General features: G+C 48.2%; 11 protein-coding genes across 11 annotated transcripts; 4 read left to right on the top strand and 7 right to left on the bottom strand.

Annotated features, from left to right (window-relative positions):
• Positions 1–34: 34 nt before the first annotated feature.
• On the bottom strand, positions 35–1,541 carry MCYG_02776 (pyruvate dehydrogenase E1 component subunit beta; the record flags this gene model as incomplete). The annotated part of the gene is made up of 4 exons (XM_002849796.1): positions 35–506; positions 568–854; positions 955–1,078; positions 1,185–1,541. 4 exons carry the CDS (start codon positions 1,433–1,435, stop codon positions 35–37), a joined length of 1,134 nt encoding a protein of 377 aa, XP_002849842.1.
• A 322-nt stretch (positions 1,542–1,863) lies between these two features.
• MCYG_02775 (ser/Thr protein phosphatase) lies at positions 1,864–3,767 on the bottom strand (the record flags this gene model as incomplete). The annotated part of the gene is made up of 2 exons (XM_002849795.1): positions 1,864–3,535; positions 3,598–3,767. 2 exons carry the CDS (start codon positions 3,765–3,767, stop codon positions 1,864–1,866), a joined length of 1,842 nt encoding a protein of 613 aa, XP_002849841.1.
• Positions 3,768–3,986: 219 nt separating this feature from the next.
• MCYG_02774 (conserved hypothetical protein) lies at positions 3,987–5,791 on the bottom strand (the record flags this gene model as incomplete). The annotated part of the gene is made up of 5 exons (XM_002849794.1): positions 3,987–4,219; positions 4,293–4,389; positions 4,448–4,929; positions 5,001–5,023; positions 5,142–5,791. 5 exons carry the CDS (start codon positions 5,789–5,791, stop codon positions 3,987–3,989), a joined length of 1,485 nt encoding a protein of 494 aa, XP_002849840.1.
• A 2,774-nt stretch (positions 5,792–8,565) lies between these two features.
• Positions 8,566–10,012, top strand: MCYG_02773 (bZIP transcription factor HacA; the record flags this gene model as incomplete). The annotated part of the gene is made up of 2 exons (XM_002849793.1): positions 8,566–8,768; positions 8,818–10,012. 2 exons carry the CDS (start codon positions 8,566–8,568, stop codon positions 10,010–10,012), a joined length of 1,398 nt encoding a protein of 465 aa, XP_002849839.1.
• A 165-nt stretch (positions 10,013–10,177) lies between these two features.
• On the bottom strand, positions 10,178–11,038 carry MCYG_02772 (WD40 repeat protein; the record flags this gene model as incomplete). The annotated part of the gene is made up of 1 exon (XM_002849792.1): positions 10,178–11,038. The coding sequence occupies one exon, from the start codon at positions 11,036–11,038 to the stop codon at positions 10,178–10,180; it is 861 nt and encodes a 286-aa protein (XP_002849838.1).
• Positions 11,039–11,971: 933 nt separating this feature from the next.
• On the top strand, positions 11,972–12,672 carry MCYG_02771 (Chmp1-PA; the record flags this gene model as incomplete). Its single annotated transcript, XM_002849791.1, has 2 exons — positions 11,972–12,016; positions 12,088–12,672. The coding sequence occupies 2 exons, from the start codon at positions 11,972–11,974 to the stop codon at positions 12,670–12,672; spliced, it is 630 nt and encodes a 209-aa protein (XP_002849837.1).
• Positions 12,673–13,047: 375 nt separating this feature from the next.
• Positions 13,048–14,822, top strand: MCYG_02770 (DNA polymerase IV; the record flags this gene model as incomplete). Its single annotated transcript, XM_002849790.1, has 5 exons — positions 13,048–13,186; positions 13,264–13,459; positions 13,500–13,652; positions 13,707–13,873; positions 13,939–14,822. 5 exons carry the CDS (start codon positions 13,048–13,050, stop codon positions 14,820–14,822), a joined length of 1,539 nt encoding a protein of 512 aa, XP_002849836.1.
• A 300-nt stretch (positions 14,823–15,122) lies between these two features.
• MCYG_02769 (Set1 complex component ash2) lies at positions 15,123–16,738 on the top strand (the record flags this gene model as incomplete). The annotated part of the gene is made up of 2 exons (XM_002849789.1): positions 15,123–15,421; positions 15,490–16,738. 2 exons carry the CDS (start codon positions 15,123–15,125, stop codon positions 16,736–16,738), a joined length of 1,548 nt encoding a protein of 515 aa, XP_002849835.1.
• A 1,085-nt stretch (positions 16,739–17,823) lies between these two features.
• On the bottom strand, positions 17,824–21,217 carry MCYG_02768 (bystin; the record flags this gene model as incomplete). Its single annotated transcript, XM_002849788.1, has 6 exons — positions 17,824–18,096; positions 18,171–18,603; positions 19,082–19,526; positions 19,703–20,291; positions 20,460–21,101; positions 21,188–21,217. 6 exons carry the CDS (start codon positions 21,215–21,217, stop codon positions 17,824–17,826), a joined length of 2,412 nt encoding a protein of 803 aa, XP_002849834.1.
• A 527-nt stretch (positions 21,218–21,744) lies between these two features.
• On the bottom strand, positions 21,745–22,480 carry MCYG_02767 (class 2 transcription repressor NC2; the record flags this gene model as incomplete). Its single annotated transcript, XM_002849787.1, has 4 exons — positions 21,745–21,861; positions 21,965–22,224; positions 22,365–22,391; positions 22,459–22,480. 4 exons carry the CDS (start codon positions 22,478–22,480, stop codon positions 21,745–21,747), a joined length of 426 nt encoding a protein of 141 aa, XP_002849833.1.
• Positions 22,481–23,386: 906 nt separating this feature from the next.
• MCYG_02766 (short-chain dehydrogenase) lies at positions 23,387–24,387 on the bottom strand (the record flags this gene model as incomplete). The annotated part of the gene is made up of 4 exons (XM_002849786.1): positions 23,387–23,423; positions 23,522–23,892; positions 23,964–24,277; positions 24,351–24,387. 4 exons carry the CDS (start codon positions 24,385–24,387, stop codon positions 23,387–23,389), a joined length of 759 nt encoding a protein of 252 aa, XP_002849832.1.
• Between the last annotated feature and the right edge of the window lie 346 nt (positions 24,388–24,733).

Here is a 24,733-nt window from a genome sequence, read left to right as displayed (position 1 = left end):
ATATACTAGGCAGGTGACATGTTGATACAGGCATCTATAGTCGGAGAAGTTTGGTAGCTTGGCCGAGGATGGTATCCTCCTGCGGGAAGCTCATGATCTCCAGCTTCTCAGCGTATGGGGTTGGCACTTCGGCACCGGTGACACGGATGGCTGGGGCCTGGAGGTAGTCGAAGCCGTACTCCATGGCGAGGGCGAGGATCTCGGACGAGACACCGAACATGGGGAAGCCAGATTCAACGGCCATCAAGTGACCGGTCTTCTTGACTGACTTGATGATGGCCTCCACGTCGAGCGGCTTGACGGAACGAAGGTTGATGACCTCAGCCTCGACACCGTACTTGGACTTCAACTGAGCGGCAGCTTGCAACGACAGGCCAACGCATCGGGAGAGAGTGACGATGGTGAGGTCTTTTCCGGGGCGCTCGATCTTGGCCTTTCCAAGAGGGATCACAAAGTCGTCCTTCTGCGCAGCTTCGCTCATGGGGAAGGATTGTCCGTAGAGCAACCTATGAATTACCATTATTAGCAGAGCAACAAACAAGCAACCCGGATAGTCCCCCAACTTACTCGTTCTCGAGGACGACAACTGGGTTAGGGTCACGAATGGCGGCCTTCAAGAGGCCCTTGGCATCCTCTGAGCTCCATGGAGTGACAACTTTCAGGCCAGGTATGCTTCCATACCACGCAGAGTAATCCTGGGAATGCTGAGCAGCAACGCCGGCAGCAAACCCGTTGGGTCCTCTAAAAGTGATGTTGCAGGGCTGGATGCCACCGGACATGTAGTGGGTTTTTGCGGCGGAGTTGACAATCTGATCGATGGCCTGCATGGCGAAGTTGAAGGTCATGAACTCGCACTATATATAAAACACCGGGAACGGCGGAGTAATCGATTAGCGGGAGAAAACAGCAAAAAAACGATACAGGCGACAAGCGGGCAGGGCTCTAACTACGCACCACCGGGTGTAGGCCAGCCAGAGCAGCTCCAACAGCGAGACCGCAGAAACCTTGCTCGGTGATGGGAGTATCGATAACTCGACGATCACCGAATCGGTCGAGAAGACCCTTGGTCACCTTGTACCTGTAGGACGGAAACGTCAGCATGCCAGTGTAAACAAATGCACGGCTACAAGGCATTGTTCAACGCCCACTAAATAGAAAAGGGCAGCTCTCCCAGGTGAACTCACGCTCCGTTATATTGAGCCACCTCTTCTCCGAGAATGAAGACCTTCTCGTTTCCAGTCAACTCCTCCGCCAACGCCTCATTGAGCGCATCTCTAACGGTAACCTCCTTCACGCCGCTGGGGTTGGCGTACGAGCGTCTCTGAACAGCAGGCTGAGAGAAGACAGCGGGTCGGAAAGCAGAGTAGCGGGCTGCTGGGAGAGACCGCAATGGCAGCAGTCGGGAGGCCGGCCTTAGTATCCTGGGAGCCGCCATTTGCGCGGGAAACTCTGTGGGAGAAGGGGGAGAACTGCTGGCTGAGTGGTTCTCTGGCGACGAGAGAGTGCAATTGACGGCGGCAGCGGTCTCGCGGAGGTGCTGGAAGAGTCGAGTCGGTCGGCTTCTTTTCAACTTGTTCTGTTGTGAGAGAAAGCTGAAGTCGAAGTCGAAGTCGTGAACTTCTTTTTTTTTTGTTGACGGCGTTGTTGAGCTGACTAATAGTCACGTGGTGTTACAGCTTCCAAACCGTTATTGTTGTAAGAGAAGACTTTACGATGATACCAAAGGAGTCTTGTTGGAGAAATAGTACCAGCAGACTTAAAAGCAGATACACAGGTCTGTACGGTAAACCTATATTTGATGGTAAGAGAGTAAAAGAATATAATACCAATCTATAGAACGCTAACAAGACGATAGTCTAAGTGTTAGGAGCTGGGGCAGCTCCAGTGTTTGCTTGCCCAGTCGGTGAGCATGGCCCTCAGCTGGACACCCGGCATGAATGCCTCTGAATCCTTCTTGGGATCGAAGTCGATGCCAACAACTTTGGTAGCAACAGTCATCCAGGGCTCCAGGAAGTCGAGATAGAGCAGGTCGACCTTATCTGGCGTGGTAGTGGAGTTCCTGTCCGATATCAACGACATTATGCAGTTTGGAGCTCGGTAGAAGGACACAGGCGCATGTACCGTGTCGTCTCCGTCCGCGCCAGCATCGTCTTTGGTGGTGTATCCGGGTATCAGGCTAGGCCCTCCGTCGAACTGTAGTGGGTTCTGTTCGTTGCCAGCTAGACGCGCTGCTGATACATGGCCAGCCTCGACGACAAAGTCCTCATCCCTAGACTGCTGTTCTGGCGGGCTCAGAAAGGAAGAGTCCGTGATCTCCTCCCCCTGGATGAGAATGTTGGCTGCCTGGTTAAGGACCTGTAGGATTTTGACTGCCTTCTCGTATGGCACGTCCTTCATGTACCGGAACTCGTTTGTAAAGGGTGACACAATATACGCACCATCCTGGGTAAATGGGCCCTTGAAGATGTCAAAGCGGATACCGCCCGTGTTAATGATGGCGAGACCAGTGGTATTTTCACGGAGGCCGGGGTTGAGCGAGTCGGGGAGAACTTCTCTCTCGAGCCAGCTGTAGATACTGTCGTCGGATGGATACTTAGACCGTGACATCCACAGTGTTTTGGGGGCGCAGCCGTAGATATGGTCTAGCTTGAGAGCACTCCTAGCTTTACGGATATCTTCGGTTACTGCTTTCCCTTCGGGAGTGTGGAAAGTTGTCTCGTTGAGGCCAGAGTGGTGGTATAGCGAGTAGAGATTATTATCGATATATCTTCGATTAAAAGAGGGTGAACTCTTGGTGCCAGGGATCTGCTTGTCTGTTGTGTTCAGTCCGCTCACGGAAGCAAAGCCAATGGTTTCCATGAATCGTCCACTAGCAAGGCTGTATGCTTTGCTGTCATATTTGGCATAGTCACGGATGTGGTGATGACCGGCAAAGAACTGAATCGGAGTGTCCCATTGGGCTGACCGTATCTCTGTAAAGATAGCGGAATACTCTTTTGACTTGGCCGGAACATGACCGATGACAAGGAAGAGGTCAACTTCTCGATCTCTGATCGCTGCTTGAAACCAATCTTGCTTGATCGCCTCTTCGACAGGCGTTACAACGGTGTTGTTGTAATTCCCAGTAAAATCAAACAGGAAGCCGAACGCCATGATCCGAATTCCCTGTACCTTGGTGGTAAATTTCTTAAACCGAGGAGCAAGAGGCACGACATCACCTGAGTCCGGGTCAGTGATGTCGATGTTAGAGGCAAGGTATCTGTCCCTGAAGTTGGGAACAGTGGTGAGGAACTCGGCCTCTGATGTGTTCTTCCTGTAGAGCTCATGGTTTCCTGAGCAGAGCAGGTCAATATGCTGCTTCTTTAGAAACTCGGAGGCATACACTCCCTTTGGCTCAGAGCTGTCATAGAGCCCGTTCCCTTCTACTCGATCCCCAGTATCAACTACCAAGAGATCTGTACCAGCTGCTTCGGCCCTCTCACGCATGCGGGCCGCGAAGGAAATGTAGTCACCCCAATCAGCAGAGAACGACGGCCTGTGATGTTCAGTATATAGACATATGGTTTGATGACAGGGCCAGGAAAAGGGCTATCTCACTCTTGTAGATGACCTGAATACCAGCCGTGGACGTCGGTGGTATGGAGGAAGTTGAGCTGCCCCCATTCCAGGTCTCTCAGCGGCGCAGGAATGGGGTCTGGTGCCTGAGGCTGTGAGCTGAGGGCAACTCCGGCTAGCCCTAGGAAAATGAGAGTAGTACTGTCAAGCATGAGTGATTCTAGTAGGCAAGGCGGTTTATTTCTGATGATTTGTTTACATTTCACGTCTTTAGCTACTTTCTTTTAGCGTTTACAACAAGCCTAGCCTATGACATTGCTGATGACTAACATAGTCAAACGGATATAATGTTCGAGATGAGATCTAGTATTACAATCTTCACGTCAAAGCTGCGTTTGCCCCACTGAGATGGCCCTAAGTAAAGAAGTCGTCTATTCAGCAATACGGACGTCAACGACGCCGGTAATAGTCTTGATGTCGTCAAACAAGTCGGGTAGGAGCGTGATATAAGAGGCTCTCGAAAACGTGTTGCCAGCGAAGATTAACCCAATGCAGTTTGCGACGCTATCAAAGACTAAAGCACCAGAGTCTCCGGGGTCCGAAAATAGTGTTCCCGAAGCGCCTGTGACGGTGTGTTCAAGAGTTTTATTTCTGAGATTCCACCCTGCCCATCAGGCGTGTGAATGTGGGCACTCTTTAATCCAGAGAAAAAACCCCTTGTTTTCTTGTTGACCGACCTAGCTTGAAGAGTTCAGTACCTTCATTAGGGATTCCTGGAAAGGGCTGCAATGGTATGGTATCAGCGTAAAGACCAGTCTCTCCATACGTCATGACCTAATAAGAAGTTAGTATAGGAAAGACATTATATGAAGTATAGGTTGGGTAAGCATACCGTGTTGCTCGACTGCCTAGCTTTTGGCACATCAAGGAGTGCCCAGTCTGCTTGTCGCTTTTGGTTGTTGCTGGAGGAGAATTGCCGGTACCCTGACGCAGCATATACATGTCCTGCATACGACGGACTGAATAGGACTTGATCCGTTTTCAAAATAATTTCAAAGCGAGGGTTGATTGGCAATACGGAAGATAGCAGGTCGTTGCATGGCACGTCAGATTTGTGAAAATCTTTAATCTTCGATATTGCGGTTCTCCAAACTGTAATCCAATTATACCGCCAACGGGACCTTGGGCTCACCTCTCCATCTTGTTCAATAATCTCCTTAATAGCAGTGAAAACTATGTCCGGAGTTTCATTCAATCTGGCTGATAATTCATTGATTTCTGAGGTTGAATCCTTTAGACTTGGTTGTTCTACTCGAAGTTTCCTGCAAATTGGGTCGTTGCCCGAAACACCCGTTGAGAATGAATTGTAGATGTCTGAAAATTAGGGAAGAAAATATTAGCAAAAGGTTCTATAAAACATATCTTTGAAGCCGCGGGTTCCCTACCTGCTTGATCCTTGGGCGAGAGACTTTTTATGTCGGGAATAACGCAATGAAAACATGTGTCAGAATCTGCCATTCGGCCAAAAAGGCGAGCCCGCACTAATTAGTGGCAGAGAGACTGGTTATATTTGACAACATGTTAACCCTAGTTTAATCCAGTCAGATCCCTCTCGTTCTCGAATTTCCAGCCAGCCACCAAACGTCGAAGATGAATGCGTTGACTGATATATACTGAGGCTCAAGCCTACCTGCAGATGGCTCTGCCATGCAGTTTCTGGTAGACGTTGATCTATGCTATCTGTGCCTCGATAGAAACGACCCTGTGCAATTATAACCCCGGTATGATGCAAGTTATATTCGCCAAGTATTGAGATTATCGTTTCTCGTGTGGCTTTCCAAGAATAGAAGGCTGAGACGCGGTCGATAGTGAGAATGACTGTTATTGGGTTAGTATCTCCATCAATACTCTCCCCAAAACGTAAGCAGTCTATTGTGAGGATATGCGTCAAATCAATCTCATGTAACATCTGGTTCAGAATATCGCCCCATAGTGGATAAATCGGGTCAGAGGATGGGACTGGTGAGGAGTACTTTGTTGAGTTCACTCGACCGTCGCATATCTCTACATTGAACATGGAGAGGCCATTGGCTTCCAGTAGTTCTCTCAGCTCCCTACTAGCGGAAAGCCACTGGTCATCAGGAGATCGTCTGTCGGCATCTACGAAGAGAGTAGGAACCGGGTCATCATCAGGAAAGTGTATGCATTGCCGATAACAAAGTGTGGATGTGGACATTGAAGCTCTCAAGTATTGATTCTATGTTCATGCTGAGCCCTGACTGAGCATCCATCATCGACCGGTATGGGTTGGGATAAGGTATATGGAGCGTGATACTCGGTGAGGGTACGAGATGTGGCCCACCTGCCCTCAAGTCTTCATCGGTCCATCCGTCTGGTGGCAGCTCCTCACTGTCATCACCGGATCCTCTTGAAGAGCGAGATCTTCCGTCTCGCGAGGGATGAAACCATGAAGGGAGATTGCTGGCGCGCCTCACGGGTGAAGCAAAGCTCACGATGGTAGAAGACGTCATTTTTGATAGAATATAAACGAGTATAAAACTTGCAGGCCTCTTCCTATTCCAGTTGAGCGCGAATAGTGATAAAAGGTGATGACGTCCACCTAAAAAGTTGAACATTAAGCTTGGTGGTAACCAATGAAGTTATCACAGCAGATCCAGTCGGCAAAAGGTCAACATAGCCAAACTATGATGACAGGGTCTCCCCGGGCTCGCGTTTTCGGTATGTCCTTTATGAAAAATAGTTGAATACGGACAATATACAGAGTACTCCGATCCGAGTACTTTGTATTACTGTCCACTAAAGGCTATCCTTACCTGGGGTATATGACCCGGGATTAGAGCAGAACAAGAGTCAAAGCATGGGATCTGATAGAGGAAAAACAAAAGAGAAACGCATCAAGTTGATGAAAGAACGCTTCTATGACCACGTCGTAGAGAGCGAGCACCGTAATGACTAGCAGTCTCTGGAGGGGAGATGGTGTTGTGAGGATGTTTGGAGAGCTGGTTGATATTTGAACTATTTGAGCACGCGAGGCGAAGCGAAGTGTGGGATGATGACTAATATTAAAGATATTCTAGTTGTTCTTTCGACTCGCAACACACTACAGATATCCAACGATTCCTGTTAGACATTAGGGCATTTTGTCCCCCGTGGCCCAGCCGGTATATTCGACAATGTAAAACTCTTATGCTACAAATATATATATTCTAGATAGTTCTTCTAAGAGGCTTTATTGCTCAGATTGTTGTTATACACAAGTAGCCTACTCTCAGTTATAACCGTGTCAACAGGATACCCCAAAGTAAGCGATGGATTATTCTCGGCCCCAAGGCATTAAAATCAAGTCGAAGCACACCCGCCCAATCCGAATGTTGTTCATCATCTTGACTAGAGCCAAAGAATACTTCTTGCGTGCATTTGCTTCTAGCAAGAGTGATTTATTCATACTATGTGGAGGTCAATTCGTTACAACGAAGAATACAGCTGGCGAGCTAGGGAGCTTGAGTTGCATGAAATAAGCAGACTAAGCAAGACAGCTTCTCCAGCTTGTACTAGCATACTCCGTACTATCTATGGAATATTACACAGCTGACCAAGATACAAACAGGCACTCCTACAGAGACACCTAATTACTGGGACTGAAAGAATAAAGACTCAACATAGTACTCCGTACAGACGTCAGATAATCGACAAACACAACCTTCAGTTGGGGCAATCTCTAAGCACTCTCTCCTCGTGAGAATATATAATAACCGTTATGCATGGCAGAGAAAGGGGGCTATCTAAGACGCGAACAAAGGGGCTGAGAGAGTTGTAAGATGAACAAAGGCGTGGCAAATGGGGACCAGGCCAAAGGAAGTAAAGACAGCAAAGACGACCGCTGTGGATGCCGTTCACAGGGGGCCAAAGCAGAACGTTGGAGTGGACCCAAGAAACGAGCATCTCCCGCCGATATCCAGGACGAGAAAGACAGAGAAGCGAAGAGAAGAGCAGAAAAACGGCTGGCATGGCCTAGAGTTGAAACTACCTCAGAGACAAGGAGCAAGCCCTTCCCCTGGACCTGCCTGCAAGTCTCTCGCCATACATAGATAGTCCTATCATCGTTCCAACATACACAGGAATAACTCTGAGATGCATGTCCAGGGTCTCACCAATCCAACTGCAGTTAATACGACAAGTAATAACTTCTAGGAAGCGAGAAGCATGCAAGAGAAGGCTATCGTCGACTCCGCCCTGCCTGCGCCGACTCCATCCACCTCCATACTCCGTGCTACACTATACGTACATAGTACACACATGTACGTAACTATGTATATGCATGGAGGGCCTTGATACACGACTCTGGACCGTTGATAAGCAAGGAGTTAAAAGAGTAAGACACTGCGTGTAACTCCGCCCTCCCTGATCTGCGACGGTGTACAGAGAAAAAAAGGGGGGGATGAGCCCAACCTGTGCTCACTGGTGAGACCTCCTCATCCCTTGTAGCACTTACTCTGCGACTCTGGCTCCGTTTCTCATCTTATTCTCTTCCATCTTCTCCATCTTCGTCTTCAGCTTCGGCATTCTCACCATGACTAAGCAGCCCCCCCTTTTTTAGTGAAACGCACGTGCATGCTGACTCAACCTGGTCTAACCTTATCTAGAAAGGGGTGGCAACCTTGACTCAGCTGCTTAGTCACTCCACGTGACTCTCTTTTCTGCCACGGTGGCCTCTTTATAAAGGCGGTGTCCCCCCGGTTTCAGACCTCAAGACGAAGAAGACGAAGAAGACGAAGAAAGAGAACAGGCTGGCTTCAACTTCCTCCTCCTCTCGCCCCCTTGGCTGGGACATCCAACCAGACCCAAGCCCAAGTGTCCACCATGTTATCCTCCTGAACATTCTCCCAAACAGCCTTCCACCGCATCAACACACATAGAAGAGATACAGAACGATAGAGACGATAAGAGGAGATGGCACAGTCATCGTTTCCTGCCGAGTCGGCCTTCACCATGGACTCGGTGTCGCCCTCGTCTGCCGCAGAGATACCTCGCCTGACTGTCTCGCCCGCAGACACCACTCTCAAGTTCGAGGACGTTGTCCCTGATGGCCTGGCCAAGGTTGACGTCCCCAAGCCCGCTGAGAAGAAGCCGGTCAAGAAACGCAAGTCGTGGGGGCAGGAGCTGCCTACCCCAAAGACCAATCTCCCTCCCAGGTACGTCGTCTCTACCGATATATGTATGTATCTAGGCTAACAAAAGTAGAAAACGAGCAAAGACGGAAGACGAAAAGGAACAGCGGCGGATAGAGCGGGTACTACGCAACCGTGCCGCCGCACAGATCTCCCGAGAGCGCAAGAGGCTCGAGATCGAGAAGCTCGAGGGAGAGAAACTCAAGATCGAGCAGCAGAACGAGTTCCTCCTTCGCCGTCTCTCCCAGATGGAGGAGGAGAACAACCGGTTAAACCAGCAGGTGGCGAAGCTGGCCTCCGAGATACAGACGTCCAAGTCCAATCCCGGCAGCCCAGCATCCTCAGCCAGCGCCTCGAACATCACTGCCACCCTCGCCTCCTCGGCTTCTCCCACCCTTGCCCCCGTCCTGTTCAAACAGGAGAACGACCTACTCTCCGTGGACAAGATGGATAGCATACTCTTCACCGCCGACGCCTCTACCATTTCTACTACTACGGCTACCGCCAACAGCACCCAGACCTTCTCACCCTCTGTCCTCGCCCTCTCTCCGGCTGACTTTGACCATTCCTCCGCCTCCGCCTCCGATATGACACAACATCCTGCAGCGGTGTTGTGTGACCTGCAGTGTCAATCGGAGGCCCCGGCCTGGATGATCTCGACGTCAACCTCAACCTACCTCTCCTTCATGAACATGATCATGTTCACCCTCCCCCTCTATCAGACGCTGACCTCAGCCGCTTATTCGACGCTGATTCAGCCAGCGAGCCTGATCTTTCATTCCTTGAAGACGGGCTCTCCCTTGGCCTTCTCCCCGGCTCAGATCTCGGCTCTTTTGCCTTTGATTCTCTGGTTGATCTCGGTCCCGACGACGACAACCACCAAAAACAGCTCGACCATGAGTTCGACGACTCGATCGGTTTTCCGGAGCAGACTCCTCTCCCGGCTTCTAGCTTGCAGCCCAGCTTTGGCGCGTCCCTTGAGAGATGCGACGAGCAGGGAATTGCAGCTGGTGCTCAGTGAGAGTGCAATGCTCGGATCTTCTCGGTCAGGTCAGTCGATCGCTCAGTCGCGACGAAGATGGGAATCACTCGTCACCATTCTCTTTTCTATCGATCGGGCGAGGAAAACAACAACATCATCAAGGGGGAGGTACAGCGGCAGATCTTTGAGAGATCGGCCAAGGAAGGTTATTGGGGTCAGCAAACAGTCACCGGCGAAGCGAGGGTCACTTTCTCGGTCACGGCGTTCGGGGTGCATGGAGAATTAAAGTGGGTTGTGTTTTAGCTATTTAGGATTAGGTTCGAATACATCCAATATATTATCCCTCTATCATATTTTTAACGTAGATCTATACTGCCTGCCAATCGCTGCGCACTCGGCATCTATATAATGCGTTCGATGATATTCACCAACATATATAGACAGTGTTGTTCTACTTGAGTTTATTGAAGATGACCGCATACTTGACAGTCTTGCCATCGATATACCCAGCCACAACGGTCGGTCTGTATCCCTTACCCCTCCACTCGTTAAACAAAGCCTGGTACTCTGACCCCGTCAAGCCATACCTCGTGTACGGCTTTGCAGCCTTCGCATCCACCTTCTCCCAAATACCCGCGTACCATACCTTCCCGCCAACATTGTACGGGCTAATCTGCACAGGGTAAAGGCCAGCCTTCTTCAGCTCGTTGAATCGAGTCTGGTACCCGTCACTGCTCATACCAGCATACGCCTTCCACTCTGGCCCGCCAGTCTTCTCAAACACGCCGGAAAACCGCTGTTCAGAACCAATTGCATATCCACTGAGGCTCCTGAGACGGTATCCCTCCCCAACAAGCTGATGGAAGAGCTCGGTAAACTTCTCGCCAGACACGTCCGTCCGCTCTTCCCAGGACACTGCCGGGGTGTTCTTGTGCCATAAACTCGCGTAGCGTCTGTCCTTGCCGGAAGCAGGTGATTTACCGACGTTATATCCCTGGACATGCACGGGACGGTATCCTTTGGCCTTTAGATCGTTAAAGGCAGCGGTGTACTTCTCTCGCGTGACACCATGGTTAGCCACCCAAGCAATCTTGCCGGAGGAAGGGGGCTTTTCAAAGATGGCGTTATATCGAGCATTGCCATTCAAGTCAGCGAATCCGGTGACATAGTCAAGACGGTAACCAGCTTTGGTAAGATTGTTGAAGGTTTCCTGATAGGCAGAGGAGGTGAGGCCGTGACGAGCTTCCCAAGCATTGCCTGCCAGAGCTGCAGTCGCCAGCAGAGTTACCGCAGAGAAGAGTATGAACTTCATATTTTCTTTGGTTAATTAATGGATGAGTGGGTTACTTGTTCGGAGAAGACAGAGGACAGAGGCTTTCTTTTATACTACGCTTGATAACGGGACTCAGGGGGCTCTTTTTCTTCCGACGCGGCTTGACCTGCAATATCATAATATCAAATACGACATTTGTAATGGGGCTCAAGTGGAGGCCACCCGCTCTTGCTACTATACATAGCAATTGCGGAACGAGGTGGTCGTTTAGGATATTGCCCATATTTACGAGTGCTCAGCAAGGTTGCCTGCCCATCCCTGGCCCGCAACGTATATATAGAATGCAGCTTTAAAAGCCTTTGTAACTCGGTTATTATATAGATAGTAAGCCGACATACATACGTACTCCAATAAGCGTACACATGTAAATGAATATCGTACCTGGGCATGTGAGTATCATATATTATACTTCATAGTCGCGCAGGTTTGAAGAATACGAGGCGGGATCGCCTCACATTGACATCTCCAGCTTCATTCCATAAGCTCTTTGAGTAGAAGCTCAGATTAACTAGATCATTCCCTTGGTCTTGTGGGTATCAAATTCATCTATGATGCATCCAACGGTCTAGAGGTTGTGGTTTATTACCTTATTAGGCATTGAGAAGACGTCAAAATTTAAGGTTTACAGAGTTTCGGAATAATCTCGGCCCGTGTGCTTGATTAATGAGTCACATGACATATCTCTATATTAACACGTGATTATTACGTCAGTCAAAGGTCTTGGCACGGAACTTCTGGCTTTGAATGCAAAGAAGACGTTGACGGTTAGATACATAGATACGGTGACTTAGGAACAACTACCCTTGGCTCTACAGTTTAGTTGTGATAGCGTTTCGCATATAGATCCACGAGACTAGATATCTGGTTACCCAAACACACTTATTACAAGGCCTTTAAACGACGGCGGCTAAGATGGGCATGAGAGACCCCCTCCTCGAGGCCATGGCTGAAGTGAAGGTAGATTCAGATCTGGCCCCTTTGACTTCTGATATATAAAGATATCTTGAGACATGGCTGATAATATTTAGGTCAACGGTAATCAACTGCGCAAACAAGCAGTCAAGGCTGAAGCTTCCGCCCGTTCACAAGAAGACAAAGCTATCAAGGCCATGAAGAAGGGCCAGTTCCAGATTTCTCGCATACACGCCAGCTCTGCCATCCGCGAGAAACGTCGATCCGTTACCCTCCTTTCAAAATCCGCAGAGGCAGACGTTATATACAGTGACTTATCGGCCGCCAAAAGCACCCGAGACTCCACACGCTCGCTCATGAAGGCATCCAAGGCACTTGACTCTGCGTCAAGAAGCATAAATCTCGAACGCACCCTTGCTGTTGCTAACCAGTTTGTCTCCCGGTCGGAAGACTTTAAACTTGCCGGTTCTGCTTTGGAGGGGGTGTCGAAGGATGTCCAGATGCAGGAATACGGGGCCGAGGGCGATGAAGATGTTGATCGCCTCATGGAGCGGCTGGCAGATAGCGCCGGCGTTGACCTGCGCCAGGGGCTAGAGGAGCATGCTGCACCGCGCGAGGAACTCTCTGCGACTACCAGCAAGCAGAAAGAGGCAGAGTTCGAGGACGGGCTGGCGGGCAGACTGAGGGCGTTGAGGGGATAATATTTCGATTTCTTTCTCCTTATCCTCAATATTAACGACCGTACCGATTTACGCCACTTTTCATTGTTTATTCTTTCTCTTTCTTTCCCTTGTTGATACGTATATGCTTGGAGTTGGGACATGGGCAGGAGGCTCGGGGTATTTTATGTACAGCTACTTTATATCGGTGGCATTTAGTGGTCCTGGTATTATATATATTAGTTACTAAGTATTATATATCCCACAGCTTCTACGGAGTATACGCTTCGCTGCTTTTTTGTATATTCAACCCTAATTTGTCACGTGATGAGATATTGATGGAGCTTTGTTTCCTCCCGTTTATCAAATTCGAGAACAACAAACTACTTTATAGGTGATTCAAGAATAGGAGGATAAATGTCCTTCCTGCGCGAAGCAGAGAAATGTCTACTTAATCAGAAGACGTTTGCGACTCTGAATGCATTTATTACTCCCTTAGAGCGCTCTACGTCATGGAGAGATCGAGTCCAGGCGGCGGACAGCCGACGGGATGATGGTGAGATACCTGATTCAATCTTTTTATTATTACCATTTCCCCGGCCCTTTTTGCTGATTTCAATCGGATTAACATAGGTACTACAATTTCCCCTATGGACGGTAAACTTATCGGCGTGAAAGACAACATCTGTACTAACGAGCTGCGGACTACCTGCGGATCTGCGATTTTGCAAGAGTTTACAAGCCCTTTTAATGCTACGGTGGTTGAATTACTGGAGGATGCAGGTGCTATTGTTGCTGGGAAGACAAATCTGGATGAGTTTGGCATGGGGTGGGTTCCTTTCTTTTATTCTTGCGTAGACAACTTATAGGGGACACTCAGATGCTAATCTCCCTTTAAGATCCCATTCTATACACTCTTACTTTGGCTCTGTGAGGAACAGCGGAACAGCGGAAGAGTACTGTTCAGCTGGCGGAAGCTCGGGAGGGAGTGCGGTTGCAGTCGCCACAGGTCAATGTCATGCGTATGTCAACTCCCTGTTAACATATGGCATTTAATGCAATGCTAACTTGAGTAGGGCGTTAGGGACTGATACTGGTGGCTCTGTGCGCCTCCCGGCAGCATATACGGGAATCTTTGGATTTAAACCTTCCTACGGGCTGATTTCTAGATGGGGAGTAGTGGCGTACGCGAACTCGCTTGATACTGTTGGGATATTTGGAACGGACACCTCTACTATCCGTAGTATTTTTGGTGGGATCCCATCTATATACCCTGCGGCGACGTACTTGTAACTAACTCCTACATAGATGTGGTAAACCGTTATGACAATCGTGATCCAACTAGCATATCACCAACCACTCGGTCACGCATCCTGGATACCGTGAAAAAAGTGTCAAGGGAAAAAAATCGCTTGCGAATAGGAGTTCCCCTAGAGTATAATATTCACGAATTAAGCTCTGATGTCCGAACTGCGTGGCAGCGAACACTTCAACACCTTCAGTCGCATGGGCATATTATACACCCTGTCTCACTTCCAGCTACCAAACAAGCTTTGTCGGCGTACTATGTTCTAGCCCCGGCAGAGGCCTCGTCAAACCTTTCGAAATATGATGGTGTCCGCTATGGAACTAGAGATATCGATTTCGCGGACAATGCAGGAGACTACCTATATTCAAATACCCGTGGAATGGGTTTTGGAGCTGAAGTCAGACGCCGAATACTCCTAGGAACACTATCGCTTAGTGCAGATAAAATCGATAATTACTTCATTCAAGCGCAGAAGGTTAGGAGACTGGTTCAATCGGATTTCAACTCTGTTTTCCGCCTTCGGCATCCGCTTATACATACACCGTCTACAGTGTCAAACCAGCAGGACGCTAGCTCTAACAAAGATATCGAAACTGATACGAAGGTTGACATCCTCGTCTGTCCTACAGCTCCATCAACTCCCCCAACCATAAAAGTCCTGGAAAACTCATCACCAACTGAAGCGTATACAAATGACGTCTTTACGGTCCCTTCCAGCCTCGCAGGACTTCCATCGTTGAGCGTTCCTGTGTCATTCCAAAGTGAACTTCCAGGGCGGCCAAGTTTAATAGACTCTGCAGGAATACAAGTTATCGGCCAGTTTGGAGACGATAACATGGTTCTAGACGTGGGAGAGATTCTCGAGAACATGGACAAGATGTGAACCTGTAATCCCGTCCATCACCAATCTCCTATTGATTTGGTTTATGTATTTAAGTACATCGTAATGTTATTGATCTCAAAAACACATATCACGTGATGTGTATTTGGCTTCAACTGCTTTTTAACGGCGGCGTTTTTGATATCGCTGAGAAGAAAAGACGTCTCTGTGTCAAGCAACGTTCAAGTACTTGCACAGACGGAACAATGCTGGTCACGCTATTTTGTAATGATAGTGTCTCTCTCTTATATTCCCAAGTAGAATCTTAAGTCGCCCACAGAGCTGCAGTTCTCGATATTTAAAATGACCGCCGGCAGCGAGAAGACAAGGGAGAAAGCGAAGAGAACGAAACGCGACAACAGAAAGAAACATGACTCTAAACGTCAGGATACCGGTGATGGAGGATACGAGAGAAAGACGACAGTCTCTTCCTCTAGTTCAGCCATTCCATCTCTAGAGCTACCAATGCTTATGCCCATCCCAGTCGCCGACCCTCGTCCATTCGATGTGCTGCACCCGAAGCCACGCCAGATGAACCTGTCGTCTACAAAGTATTCCGAAGTCCTTGGCCAGTCATATAAGTTTTATGAAATTGCTGACAAGTATGTGTTTACTCATTTCTATGAGGACGGTTGCTTCGAGTGTATCACTAACGAAATGATGGCTACAGAGTCAGCAACAGAAATGGGTTCAGGTACACATATGCAATTGAAGACCCAAGATTCCCACACATTAAATACAGGCAGACCGACGTCCCGCCGTACCACTCACGATTCAGCTTTGAAGATTCCCCAACTTCAATCATCTTCACAGAAGACGGCCGAGGAGTAAGTACGCATGACCCATGGCATTCAGCCCGAGCAAATGTTTGCGCACGCGAGGGAACATATTATTACGAAGCCAAGGTAGTAAGCGGGGTGATTCGAGATTCACAGCCAGGGCCATCTGCTCGTGGGAATATACGACTAGGGTTTGCGCGCCGGGAGGCTGACCTTGATGTTAACGTTGGCGTTGACTGCTATGGCTATGGGATTCGGGATGTTAATGGCGAGGTTGTTAATCGGATGCGATGCGAATATTTCTTCCCCAAGGACGAATCTATTTGCGAGGGCGATGTGATTGGCATGTTGATCACTCTACCGCCGCTGGAACTGCACAAGAAGGTCGTCGAAGGGACATATGATCCACCAGCTGAAGGCGATGAGATGGATGTAGACCATCCATCACCACTACCAGCACCTATAAATTTCATTCGAGACCGAATCCCGTTCCACTTGAAGTCTGATTTTATGTACCAGCAAAGCCATGTGTTTGCCTCTAAGCATCTTCGTGACTATGCATTTAACCTTAAAGAGACTCCTACATATGGCCCTCCTTCGCCAGGCAATGCAGAAGACGCATCCCTTCGAACGTTACCAGGCTCCAGCATTACTATTTTCAAGAATGGCGTTAAAATGGGTACCCCCTTTGAAAACTTATATGCCTTTCTCCCACCAGCTTCTCGTTTCGCACAGGCGAGTAATAACCTGGGCATAGGTGAGCGAGAAAATGCTGATGATGGCATGATCGGCTATTATCCAACTGTCAGCTGCCATAATGGTGGAGCAGTGGACTGTCGATTCGAGGCTCCCTGGTTCATTGGCCCTCCTACTGAAGAGTTTCCGGATGTTAAGCCCTTTGGCGACAGATTCAATGATCAGATTTGTGAGGACATAGTGGCGGATATTGTTGACGAGGTGGATGCGTTCTGTACTGGCTGGCGATTAGATATGCCTGCTACTCATGCAGCTAGTGGTACGAATGCCTCTACGCCAGCTCCTTCGAATCTACGAGAAGCGAGTGTAGCAAGTGCCCCTATAAGCATGGCCATGGACGGAGCATCAGATACGCCGAGTGCGCTGAGTCATACCATGGAATGAGTTTATTATACTGTATGATAAATTTCTGTAGTAATAATGATGGGTGTAATGCTAAAAAAAAAAAAGCATTCTGGTATATAACTCTATGCCAGGGTGTGACATGAATCGTTTTTTTACCTCAAACAAGCTGGAAACGGCTGTGAATTTTATCATTATACAAGGCAGTGTATTTCATATGGTCATATCCATAGTATCGTCGCCCCCGTTATTTTCGACCGCCTCCGGTACAACAATTCCTCTCCCTCTGCCCGCCAACAGCTCTCTTCGAACCTCTGGCCCGATATCCTTATGCCCATTAGAGAGAAGAAGGTCAAGTAGCGCTTCGCGCTGGTCCTCTGTGATATCATTTCGATAACGTTGAGCAAAGGCGAGAAGGGATTGATGCCATAGGACCGGGAGTTTATAATCTTTCGCTGCGGCTGCCGAGTATGTCCCCGGCCCATCCATGTTTGCATCACCACTCTCGTCCGTAGGTTTTGTGGTGCGGAACCGGAGAAAGTGGAATACCAAGGCATCAATGACTTTATACGGGAGGGCATATTTCTTGTCTAGAAATACACGGATAAACATATTGGTGGCGCCTGTACCCTCTGCATTGAAAGAAGAAGTTGTTTGTTCTGCTGAAATCTCACATAATCGGAGCAGAGCTGCAGCTGAGTGAAGGACCGGTATCGATACGCGCGTTATCACACTGGATACTATTTGCGCTTCTCGTAGAGTGCAGGTTCCGCTTGCTATAAGAGGAAATAATAGGCCCTTGAAGAAACAGGCAGGTTTGTACAAGGCCTTCTTTAGAGCATTGTATATATGTACGTGTAGTTTTTTCGTTTCTCTGATATCATCACGGACTCGCTCCAAGAGGACCATGGATATGAACTGTTGAGCAATATGTGGTTTTGCTGATATGAATATTCGGGTGCCAGCATAGATTGCGTTGGGAGTCCATGTCTCCGGTTTTGTGACGGAGAGTAGAGCGTCCCAATATGGAAGTGTGGGTAAGATTTTGAACGGCTTGGGGAGGGGGCCGGATTTATAACGAGAAAGGAGGTAACCGACTCTGCCGATAGGTTAGATTGGTATTAGGTTTACTGTTGCATCCATGGGGCAGCGTACTTGTCATAGACCTCTAATGCTTTAGCTGGTATCTCAATAGCATCTTCTGGGGCACCACCCCCAAGAACAAGAGGCTCAGTAGACTGGCCAGCTTCATGTGCTGCAATTTTCTCGAGTATGAGATCGGCTAAATTGGTACTTTCGCCATTACCTCCCATGTCCCCCTCACGAGGGTGGAATATGGGGTCTTCCTCGTCTCGTGGTAGGAATTTATGAAACATGTCTAGGTCATTAGGATCAACCTCCTGCAGACCAAAAAGGAGACATGTTAGCAAGTAATTGCAACTCGACACAGCACGGAAAGACCACAAAGCCATACCACTTCTTCAACTTCCCCTTCATCCTCCCACTGCGCATCATCATACTGAGCTGCATCTTCTTCGTCCTCAAAATCCGAGTCTTCACCAGCTAACCGTGACTCGAAGTCAAACGCAGCCTTCGTCTTTAGATCGATACCTGCAGCCTCCGCAGCAGCCCTGGTCTCAGCAGCATCCTCATCAGCCAGGTCTCTTCCGATCTGCAGAATCTTCTTAGAGGACTTCGAATCGAGGTAGTGGTCATCCTGTGTCTCGTCCTCTGATCTTGATTTCCGCTTGCCCGACTTTGTGCGTAAATGTCCTGAAGAGGCTATCTCGTCTGCTAAGGGGATATGTCGCCGTTCAGGGGCCGCTGTCTTCGTAGATTTCGGCATGTTGGCAGAGGGGAAAGCTAAGGCGTCTCCGTCGACGCAGGGTATCCGGACCCCGCCTGCTCTGTGATGTGACCAGGTTTTGCGCTCAAAAAATTCCTTCTATCAACACCCAGATAAACTCGTCAGGCATGGACTGTTCAACTCGAACCCTTCGTTCTGCGATTGTGAGCACAACAAAAAATGAAATGAACTTCGAACTTTTTGACCAAAAAAAAAAAAATACAACTTTTTAGACTTTATCAAAGTTGTGGGCGATAAGAAAATGCGCTAGCCTTATATGGACTAGCGTGTATAGATGTAAGAGAAACAGTATAAGGGAAATAGAAGAGAAGAGTAGAAGAGAAGAGAAGAAGAGAAGAGTAGAAGAAGAATAAGATAATTTACCCAGAACTATGGCCGCCGTCACTCCAATGTCTGACCAAACCTTTACGAGTACAAGCATATCGGAGACAAAAGAGACATCAAAGTCGACACCTTACAAAGCATACTTGTGAATCGCAGTTGGGCCAACTTCATTGTATTCAACACGGCTGAGATACCCCTTGCTAGCTCCCTGATCGACGATAAAGATCACCTTGGCAGCCACCTGTGCTCCAAGGAATGTGGCTTCTTCCATGCCGACGTTGTTGGAGCCAGAGGCTACTCCAGTTGCGGAATTCCCACTGTTCGCGTCTGGATTTGCTGGTGAGTTTGTGCCTGTAAGAGGGCCGCTTGCACCGCCTGAACCTTGTTCTTTCCACTCAGGGAAATATTCTGGAGGTTTGAGGAGTTTGATACCCGTAGGTGTTTGTGAGTGGCCGGTCGATTTATGGTACGGTAGCATGTTTGGGTCGGCGGACAGAGCAGCATTCGAATTCAGGTTGTTAGGTGTTCCCGGGTTATTTGAGTGAGTGGCAGCAACAAGTAAGGGGTTCACACCATGGGCAGCAGGGTGAAGGAAAGGACCTGGGTTCTGGGGTTGAGCAGGTGTGTTCGCACCCGTGGCTAGTGGGGTGGAGAAGGTTGAAGGTATCTCAGATGTAAAGATAGTCCCCGATGACGGGGACAATACGTATTTTTGTGTGATGGTAGAGAGTAGTGCCTGTGGGAATCCTGCACGTTGTGATTGTTAATTCATGGATAACAGGGAGAGAGATAGAGGAGCGGATCGAGATGCTAACCTTTTATTTTACTGCCGTTTCCAAGGATGACAAGGGAATCCCACAGGCTGCTGCGGCTTGAGGCCTCTGGTACAGAGAGTATAGTATGATGGATTTGAGCGGCTAATGTCTCTAGGATTCCATAGCCACATCTTTCGTCAGCACAGGATTCAAGAGGTGTTGCTGCCATGAGTCTTTCTATTCCGACTTCTATGTCCTTCTTTTGTCTCACAGTCTGAGTTTGGGCGGACTCCGGTTTCACCGGCCCTTCATAGTGGAAAGTAGCTTTCGCTTTCTTTGAATTCGGGAGACGGGCTTGTCTGGCAGCGGCAGACTCGGCAGCCTGGCCCTTCCGGGATGCAGCCTTTTCGGCCTTTTCCTTTTCCCGTTTCGCGATGAACTCGCTAGCATTGCCCTTACTAACAATGCTAGCAACATCCAGCACGCCTTCGTCATCTTCCTTTTCACCACCGCCTAGGTTTCGAGGCATATCCGGGCCCATACCCGGAGTGGTGGAAGGAAGTTGTTTGGCGAGGCCTTGACTTGCGGATTCTGGTCCGTTGTCTTTAGGCAAGGGGGTACCGGGTGGTAATATCTCGCATATTGGGTTCTGCTTTAATTTCTCACACATATCACGGGTGAATCCCTTGGGTCCCAGCAGCTCCAGTAATCTGTCAGTCAAAGCTTGACCACCACATCCTTCTAGAGCTATTCCTCGTCCTTGTTCATTCACTATAAAATCTGTTACTGCTGTGACATCTGCTTTGCCATGGCCCACGTCAATAACAGTAGCATTAGGGGTATTGTATGCATAGCAAACAGCCAAAGCTGAGTCCATCAGACAAAACGCCGGCGTCTTAAACTTCTCGAACACGAATTGGGTCAGTCTCTCTCGGTCACCAGCTGTCCAAGCTGGTTGTGCAATTATTATCATGGGCGTATGGAAAGGCGGGCTTAGGGTGTTGTAGATATGTGTTAGAAGCGCGAAGAAGCAGGACCAGTCAGCAACAGCTCCATTGCGTAGCGCATACACCGCGCCTTCGTCCGATCTGGTATCCTCTTCATACACAGTCATCTCTTCTGTTTTCTCGACAGCCGCCTTTTCCCCATTTTCCCCCGTCGTAGACGTATCTTTCGCCTTGTCTTCAGCCGCGTCTTTCATCTCTACATCCTGCTTTGAGCTGTCCGTATTCTCAGCCGCTGGTTCTCCTTCGCTTGATGACGTAGAGTTCTCTGCCGCAGGGGCCTTTGGTGACCCGACTTTCTTGACGGTGACAACTCGTCCACGTATTCTGTGCGGTTCCCATTCTCCCTTCTTTTCTGCTGGGAACATGCGCGTCGGGAACCGAAACCGCGCCGGAGTGAAGGACTCTGGTAGTCCTAGCTGGGCGAGTGTGACTTGCGACCCAGGCGAAATAAGCTGTTTGGTCAAAAGTTACAGCATTAGCGTTCATGTATCTTGTATAACAACCCAGAGAGCCACAGTTATATGCAACAACTTCTTACCAAGATGTTATCACTGCTGAATTGCGGCATGGTGGGCAGCTTCTCCGCAGCGTCGCACTGGTAGTTTAAGCCTTCAACAGCTGGCAGAGCCCAATGGTTGATGCGGCAGTGTTAGCAGCACCTTTCCGCGACCGGCTTCAAGCAGTTCGAATAGAATAGAAACAGCCAAAGGACCCTAGTTGGGATGTCCTTGATTTCCTGCTCGTTCACTTGATTTTCTTCCGTTCTTTTAAAAGCTTCATTTTGCAGTTAGTCTTGGCCCGAGACGTGAATATCACGTGATGGGTATCAGCGTTGAGAAAGCCACAGGACAGCGACTTTCTATAATATTTTAGAAATATGTAATCTGTTTAAGAGCTTTATATAGCGGTACGAGGAGAGGGTTGATCGTATAACATGTACGTCTTTGGGGGGTTTAAAAAGAAAAACACAGCATGCAATGCCACGCAAAAGCAAAACCAAGGCACAAAAAGATATTCCGTTAAACTCCAGTCAAACTCATCCCATATCATTAGAAATGTCATAAACACAAGCGTTAGGGTAACAGAATAAGCTCATTAGCTCCCCGAGTTGTACTTTTCTCCCGCAGAGCGGAAAAGCTCTTGCTGGAGCCGTAGTAGTTCTTCATGTGACATTCCGCTTTGGTCTATCTTATTTGTCCGCTTCTCTCGAGTCTGTGGAACGAAAAGGGTCAGTTTCTAGGTCCTGTTACGGAGGAGAGAAGGGGAAGGGGGACAGGTTTCATTCTACTTATGTGTAGAGTTCCCCAGTTCGTACCTTTAGTTGTTCTTTATGCTCCTCCGCAATAGCAAGCACATCCGGAACATAGTCTCCAAACCCTAGGTCGGTAAGCGCCTTTTCGATGTGCTCGCAGGCGATCGTCTTCTTCGCCTCCTTCTCACTGATCTCGTTTGCCTCGGAAGATATGAGTGTTATGAACTCAACACAGCACTCTATGAGCAGGTCTCGCGCATCCTTCGCAAAAGTCTGCCCGGAGGAAGGCGGTAGAATCTCTGTTATTATTTTCTGCACCGTAGCTGTTGGAAGAGAGGGTTGAGTTAGCTTCATAGTCTTTCAGAGCGGGAATGCTGTCTGCTTCCATAGATTTAAACGGCCGATGCCTCTCGACGTACTACGAGAAACAATCCCCGCCGGACCCAAGAACGGGTCATGTTACCTTTTGGCAGTGAAAGGTCATCGTTTCCTACCAGTCGCAAGTTAGCTGCATCCTTCCTCGCAGAGTGGAAATCGAGTTGTACAGTCGAGCTTACCTCCAAATTCTCGGTCAGACATCTTGTAATGGTAGTAAACAGCGTTAAGCCAGTCAGGCGATAGAGATGATATAGTAGAAAACCAGGTGTAAGATAGCTCAAGATGGTAGATCTGATATTATCATTATTTACTTCTTTTTCATCGACTTCATCGACTTTTTAACTTTCTGCCTTACCTAATATTAAGATGACTCAGCATATCGGATTTTCTTTCTTCCGTTTTTGTGCCAAGAGAAAAATATATAAAAAAATTTCTTCAGTCAAGAAAACTTCACAAACTTCTTCTTTTTATCTTCATCTAAACAACCAGATTTCCCACAAGTTGACTATGCTTCAGGTATGTATTTCTTGCTGGTTTCATTTTATTTCGCACGCATATACTCTTATTCACAATGATGAACTTTGTTGTCGCCCCTATCATACATTTACATGGTGATTTACCTGTCCTAGCCAAACGGACTCCTGAGCCAATATACCTTCTTGTTATCAATTCTTCATGTAAAATTTAGAGGATTCCAATGCTAACTAGCTGAAAGCTTCTAGATACTCGACTGTAGTCCTGGAGTACTAAGAAAGAACAATATCCCTCGATAGTTAGTCCTTATGCAAGGGCCTTTTAATAAAACTGAACATAACCAGCTCTCTCTCTCTCTATTTTTCCTATCTAGGTGCTAACTAGTTGATGGTATGTTGTGTATTCCTTTGAGCTTTCCATGTCCATACCCCCGGCAACCAGCAATGAAGAAAAAACTTCACTCCATGCTAAATATTAAGGTGCCTTGCATCTGATGCTTACAATGTGTATCCATTAACCTTTCGACTGAGCTATTTCCTATGACCTTTCCTTGCGACCAATTCTTTTTTATTCTTTAAGAGTATTTGCATACTAACATCTGGTCTCAGTCTTAATATAGGTATCGTGTAAATCTTATGCCTGGTACTTGGCCAGGGCCTCATCATTCCAACTGTAGCATAGGGATTTGTTAGTAACAAAAGAAAAAAGGGTAAAAAATGAACACAAGGGTAAGTAGAGAAGGGTAAGTAGGGAAAGGCAGGAACTTACGTTATGAATTTACCGCTCAGGTCTTCTGTAGCACCCAAGACTAGCTTTCCGATGACGGTACCAGGCTGCTCCGGCTTCAAGAGCTTGCCTTCCTCGTGTGCGTTGACGAATTTGGCGCTATCCTTGGGCCCGAGGATGCCGAGGTGCTGGCATCTGAGGTGGTGTTGCATGTCGGTGTCGACCATTCCTGGGCGGATGGCCACAGAGATGATTTCGGGCTCCTCATGGGCCAAGGTCATGTTAAGATGGTTCATCGCAGCCTTGGAGGAGCCGTACATTCCCCAACCGTTGACAGGCCCAGTTGCTGCACCAGAGGAAGTGAAGACAACTCGGCCACGAGCCAGACGAAGATGTGGGATACATTGCTTCACCTGTTTATATGTAGTGGTTAGCTCTGAGAATAAAAGCAGCTTGTTTGTAAGAGAGAGAGAAAAAGACCTACAAATTCCAAAGCACTGAAAAAGTTCACATCATAAGCCTTCATCCATTCCCTAATGTTAGCCTGCTCGAGTCTAGAAACAGGAGCGAGGACGCCGTGGTTGATGATCAACCCGTCGAGTCTGCCATAGGACTTAAGGGCCTGGGCAACGGCTTCGCGAGCAAGCGAGAAGTCAGAGACGTCACCGCAGACAACCTGGACCTGATTGCCATGTTTCTCCTTGAGCTCCAGCAGGGGAGCCTCAGTGCGGGCAACAAGCACCAAGTTACATAAATGTGGCGCCTGTAAGAGATACTTAGCAATAGCTAAGCCGATACCTACAAGTGCGGGCAGGTTAGTTAGATGCATATCTAGTGTACAACCTTTAAACGCGTTTCTATCATGGCTTACCGCGAGAGGCACCAGTAAGGATAACAGTCTTGCCCATCTTAATGGCTTATAGGTTGGTTTCTCGTGTGCAAGAAGATGTTTGTTATAATATTATATGGTTGATCAAAAGGAAGAAGTGAGTGAAAATAACCAAATTTATAGTGCGAAGTTCTTTAGTGGGCTAGGAACTTCCACCTTTTGCGAGGAGCAACACACTCAAAGAACCCTTCAGGGATAAAGACATTTTCAGCCAACTGTGTTCTCAAAGTGAAATTGTTAGATTATATTATCCACCGTGGTTAGACTCGCACTCATTTAACACATAGTACCAATAGTACCTATTGGATATTAGGCCTTTTTGCCCCTGGGGACTAGCGGTCAATGTCCGATAGAAATCAACCTAG

This window comes from Microsporum canis, genomic scaffold, assembly GCF_000151145.1.
Source record: "Microsporum canis CBS 113480 supercont1.2 genomic scaffold, whole genome shotgun sequence".
Taxonomy (NCBI): Eukaryota; Fungi; Ascomycota; class Eurotiomycetes; order Onygenales; family Arthrodermataceae; genus Microsporum; species Microsporum canis.
The sequence above is the reverse complement of the archived record's forward strand: the minus strand, read 5'-3'. Positions and strand labels throughout refer to the sequence as shown.